Below are 5,294 nucleotides of genomic sequence, written 5' to 3'. Positions count from 1 at the left end.
CTATATATATATACATATATATATATCAGCTACATAATTCAGGGCTTAAAGGGTAATTAGATTAAGCGAATTATATGCATTATTTCGTATTTTGAATTTTATTAAGCGGCTAAATTCTAAGGAAGCGTTCAATTTATGACTCTGTTGCGACACGCTGGCCACTTAATTGCTTTCCGACTTTATCTTAATATCTTGAGCCATTTTCCAACTGTACGGCGCACAGTTGAAAATATATTTATATACGAGAGACGATTTAGCCCTTAATGTCATAGCCTTAAAAGCATTAGCATCTTGCCGATAAGTGGAAGAGAGAAAGATAGTGGCAGTAATCCCGCCAACAAATTGTTTATGCAGAAATTACGTGTTTTGCGGGTTTATAAAGAACACCCGGTTCCCTCGATGACCTCAAACGTGGCCACGATGCAAGCATTGCTGTTCTTGGTGCTCTCCAGTTCATCCATACTTTGCGCGGTTTCCCGCCATGGTGAGACCTTGTTTTGTGATTAAATGTATTAAATATACATTTGTATGGTGTACAGAATGTCTCGCCTAATTTTGACGTGTTAATTTTCTCAATATTATTACTTTGGTAAAAAGTTGAGGAGAAGATATTATTATTATTTTTCGTGAGTGGAATTATGTATACATATATTTCTGGATACATCAATCGATATTTTCTATAAAAAGAAATATTAATATGTACTTAAAAATTATTATTATTCAGAAAATCAAGGTATCAAAATCAAATGGGACATCCTGTATAAAATAGAAAGTTGAAAATTATTATAAACGTAGATGTAGGAATGTGATGATGGTAAATTAACGCGTTTGACTACATCGATTATATTGAAATACGTAACAATCATTTAATATGAATTTCACAAAGAAGAAAAAGCGTTATAATTAACAAAGATAAGAATGGAAAATTAAAAAATATATTTGAAAATGTGTTAAAAGAAAGAAAAATAACAGCTTTAAATCCCTCGCGGCACGTATAAAATTCATTTGATTCAGAAACTAATTTTTCCACGTTTAATTTTACCACCGACCAGAGGAGAGAGGCAATTTTTTTTTTTTTCGAAAACAGTTCATCCATTATTTTATTTCTCGAATTCTCCACTAAAAAAGAAAAAAAAAAACACTTTTCAACTCATCCAAACTTACTCCTCCCGCGATCAATAAAATTAAGAGAGAGTGAGAGAGAAGGAATAAACTTAATTTGATTAACCGATCGATATCGAGAGGGAACCGCATTAAACGATTCGCCTGATTTGAATGTCGCACAGGCGATTATCGAGAAAGAATCGTCTCGAAGTCAGCTAGATTTCCGGGACTCGTAGGACCCAGGATTATCGGAGGGGAGTCGGCCTCCATAGAGGAATATCCATTTGTGGTTAGTATAACGTGCGATCGATCTTCACGCTCGATTTGACATTTGGAAAATCGTTGCCTCTCGTCCCAGGTTTCGTTGCAGAACAATGGAACGTTTTTCGGTCACCAAGTCGAGCATTTCTGCGGCGGTGGTATCGTCGGGGAAAAGTGGATAATAACATCGGCGCAGTGCGCTCTCAGGCAAGATTAATGCATCGTGTTTGAACAATCTCCGTGTACACGCGATTTGTGTACGCATCTCGATTGCGTATTTTTTTTTTTTTTGTCGTTCTTTTTGCAGCGTACAAGCGAAGCCGTTCCACGTGAGGGCGGGCACGTCGCGTTATTACGAGGGCGGTGACAATTATGGTGTCCAAAGCGTCGCGATTCATCCCGCCTTTAACGCAATTAATTACGACTACGACGTCGGCCTCGTTGAGGTAATACGTTCTCGCTTGTCTCGTTACCGTGCGTGTCTGTCTGCTTCAGAGAGAGAGCATTTAGTGGCCTGTCGCAATTGTCGTGAAGTTCTCGAGACGATCGTTGAAAACACCGAAAGGTTTAATTAATAAACGGAGCTACGCATTTTCGGAAAAGTGTATAAGTGTCTAGCTTTTGGATGTTTGCAAAAAAGTATTTTTTATATTTTTCTAATGAAGTGAAGTTTTTTTTTTTTGATAGATTCTATATATTTCATGTTCGAATCTAATTATTAGTATGCAAATGTTATGATAAACGTAATGTGAAATGCAACTATGTTCTGTGATACAAGTGAAATTTATATATTTGTTCGTTTCTATATTCGTCAAATATTTGTCGTATTTTTTTTCAACAAGAAAATATATATTTTCACATTCGTTCATATTTGTCAATATTTGTCATCAGGGATTTCTTATTTCGTAATTCACTTTTTTTTTATCATGAATTCTTAATAAGGCTAAATTTCTGCTAAATATAAATTTTTGTATCAAGTACAATTCTTCTTTTGATATCTCTATTGCAAAAATATTTCATTAATTATTGTCAAAAAGAAAAACTAAAAATACTATTTACCAATTGCTGATAAATTATTTTATTTACGTTCGTTAATTCAATTTTTCAATTTAATTTAATAATAATCAAGAAATGATATTTAATATCGTTTAACAGGAGACATTTTAAAAAATTAAAATCCGTCGTAAAATATTCAATTATTTATTATTATTATTATTATTATTCAAAATTATTATTATTCAAAATATTCAAATTATTTCATATCCACTCTAATTCTCTAATCTATCTTTTTAATTTTCTTCAACTATTACTACGATAAAAAAAAAGTGAAATTGATCGATTTCAAATAAACCTTAATCTCAAACAGGAAATTCAGGCAATAAAAGAAATTACATAACGCGCGAAATATTTGTTCCATCTCGCCTATAAATAAATCGATCGATTATATTCACTATTTATTATTTATCGTAACGTATACGGTAATATTTCTTCTGACATCGGCCGCAGCTCTCCGACAGGATAACGTACGACAACACGAAACAACCCATCAAATTGCCTAAAACGCATTCGATGATAGACGACGATTCCCTGGTTCTGGTTCTCGGCTGGGGTGCATCCAGGGTAAGAACCTGCGCGAAGATATTTCGGGTAGAGCTAGGTTTCGCATACAAACACGATTATTTATCACAGTTATTAGGTCCAGTCTCGAACGAACTTTTGTACACCACGATGCGGAAAATTAATAACCGGGATTGCGAGGAAGCAAGCGATGGTGACTTATTAACAAACAGGATGTTTTGCGCCTTATCGGACACCGCTAGACCCTGCATCGGGGATTCCGGATCGCCTCTTATTTTTCAGGGCGCGTTATTCGGTGAAATTTTAATTACTCATTAAAATTTTATTTCTCTCGTTCGTTTATATATATCATACTATAAAAACTTTAGAAATTAATTATAAATATAATAAAATTTATTATCGATCGCTTGTCAGAAAGATTATCTGAAAATATTATAAATAGTTAGTGATTCTAAATTTTTAATTCTGTGAATTAATGATCAAAAGTTTGAAGTAATTAAAGAGTGCAAAAATTGTAAAAGAAATTATTAGTAGTAAAATTATAATTTTTCATTAGTATCAAATAGAAAAATTAGCAGAGGACTCGATATATTCGCGATAAATCATTGTTGAAAGGTGGATAATTATAACAATCGTGGTTTATTTGAATATTCAATCATGGACGATGTTGTAGGTATTACCTCTTGGAGTCGATCTTGTGAATGGCAGTATCCAACCGTTTTCACAGCCATAGCGGAAGTGAAAGATTGGATCACCAATGTAACCGGTACACTTTGATTCCTTATTTGAGGATTATTGAGCGACTTGGGATGCATTATAGGTTCTATGTAATACTTCCTACATTACAATGCGTCTTCCTTTACAATATTCTCAAAGAACTTTGAATTTCTATATATATTCCTTGTAGTCGCATGTTGAACAGTCTACGGATCGTCTTGAATTTTAAATATATGCTAAAATATTGGAGGAAATGTATATTAACTTTACAAGGGAAATAAATGTATTCTATTCGAAATATGTGATATAATCGTATAAAATGTGTAACTTGTCTCTTTGTTCTCTGTCTACTTTCGTGAAGAACTATAGGAAGCATAATTTGCAAGTAAGAAGAGAAAGGAATATTGAAATTATTTGGAATTTCGTTATAAGGATTTAAGCATAGTTACAATAAGAATATGTGATATTAAATGCATGTACGACAGATACGACAGATTAATTGTATTTACTTTATCCGTATTATTTGTATAATTAATTAATAAACTAATTGTTGATATTTATCAAAATTTTTAAAAAATTGAAGTTGTAATTATTAAGAAGCAAGAATGTTTTGAAATAAAAAATTCCATATTATCATTTATATATAGTTTCGCAAATTTTAGCATGTGAAACTATTTAGATAAAAATTATAAATCATGTTTATATTAACAGAAGAAATAAAGAAAGCTTAAAGAATTATTACATCAGAATGTATTATTTATCATATATTTTTTTATACAACAAATAATAGATTAATATAATTAATATCTTTTTTTTTTAATATACGATCAGTGGAATTGTGAATCTTATCAAAAATGCTCAAAATAATAGAAATGGAAGAAAATACAATATTTTAAACATTCTCTCGTGTAAAGCCGATTTATTCTGAGAAAAGTATATAAAATATCGATTGCTTTTGTGCGATGAAATCGATAGAAATCAATATAAAACAGGGGAGAAAAGTTACCCAACACGACATTGGAATGGAATAGAAAAGGAAAGGGAAAGAGACAGAGCGAGAGAGAGATGTTTAATTTCGAGCCTCCTCGAGACATCGCACCGTGAGCTGATAGCTTTCGACTGGCCATTGCAATAATCCTATTAAATCGCAGACACGATCCAATAACTTTTCTGTCACTGGTTCTTTCGACTGGTTATTTTTATTCCGTGATCTCGTGGTTATATTCAAGCCTGGTTACAGGCACGCGAAAACCTGTGAAATAAATCACCGTGTGATTATCACTTCCTTGGACAGTTAGAATGACGTTGAATGTTAATTATCGAGAAAAAGACAAGACAATAAAAAAGAAGCGAAAATAAAGATATGAAATACGATTTGTTATTATTTCCATTGGATTGCGTTTGACGTCGAGTTATTGCTGTTGTTGGATCGATGTAGAGAATGTTGAATAGAAATGAAATAAGCTGCAGATTTAAATTAATTAGAGAAGAATAATAAAGAAAGAAACGAAAGGAAGTAAAATATATTCCATATAATTTCACTTTAAAGATTTCAAGCAATTGAATAAATAGTTTATCTATTTTTCATTTTTTTTTAATATAATTAAATCATCCCTTTTTCTATTTTATTTTTT

At 32.0% G+C, this 5,294-nt stretch overlaps 1 protein-coding gene across 2 annotated transcripts; it reads left to right on the top strand.

Annotated features, from left to right (window-relative positions):
* LOC102680770 (trypsin-7-like) lies at positions 1–4,127 on the top strand. Of its 2 annotated transcripts, XM_006621264.2 has the most exons (7): positions 1–486; positions 1,283–1,393; positions 1,463–1,572; positions 1,673–1,811; positions 2,872–2,985; positions 3,055–3,238; positions 3,617–4,127. In XM_006621264.2, the coding sequence occupies exons 1-7, from the start codon at positions 349–351 to the stop codon at positions 3,718–3,720; spliced, it is 900 nt and encodes a 299-aa protein (XP_006621327.2). In that variant the 5' UTR covers positions 1–348; the 3' UTR covers positions 3,721–4,127. The 2 variants fall into 2 exon arrangements, with proteins under 2 accessions (XP_006621327.2, XP_031369061.1); XM_031513201.1 differs by having other exon boundaries at positions 2,872–3,238.
* Positions 4,128–5,294: the final 1,167 nt, after the last annotated feature.

The sequence above is a fragment of the Apis dorsata genome, unplaced genomic scaffold (genome assembly GCF_000469605.1).
Source record: "Apis dorsata unplaced genomic scaffold, Apis dorsata 1.3 scaffold_621, whole genome shotgun sequence".
Taxonomy (NCBI): Eukaryota; Metazoa; Arthropoda; class Insecta; order Hymenoptera; family Apidae; genus Apis; species Apis dorsata.
The sequence above is the reverse complement of the archived record's forward strand: the minus strand, read 5'-3'. Positions and strand labels throughout refer to the sequence as shown.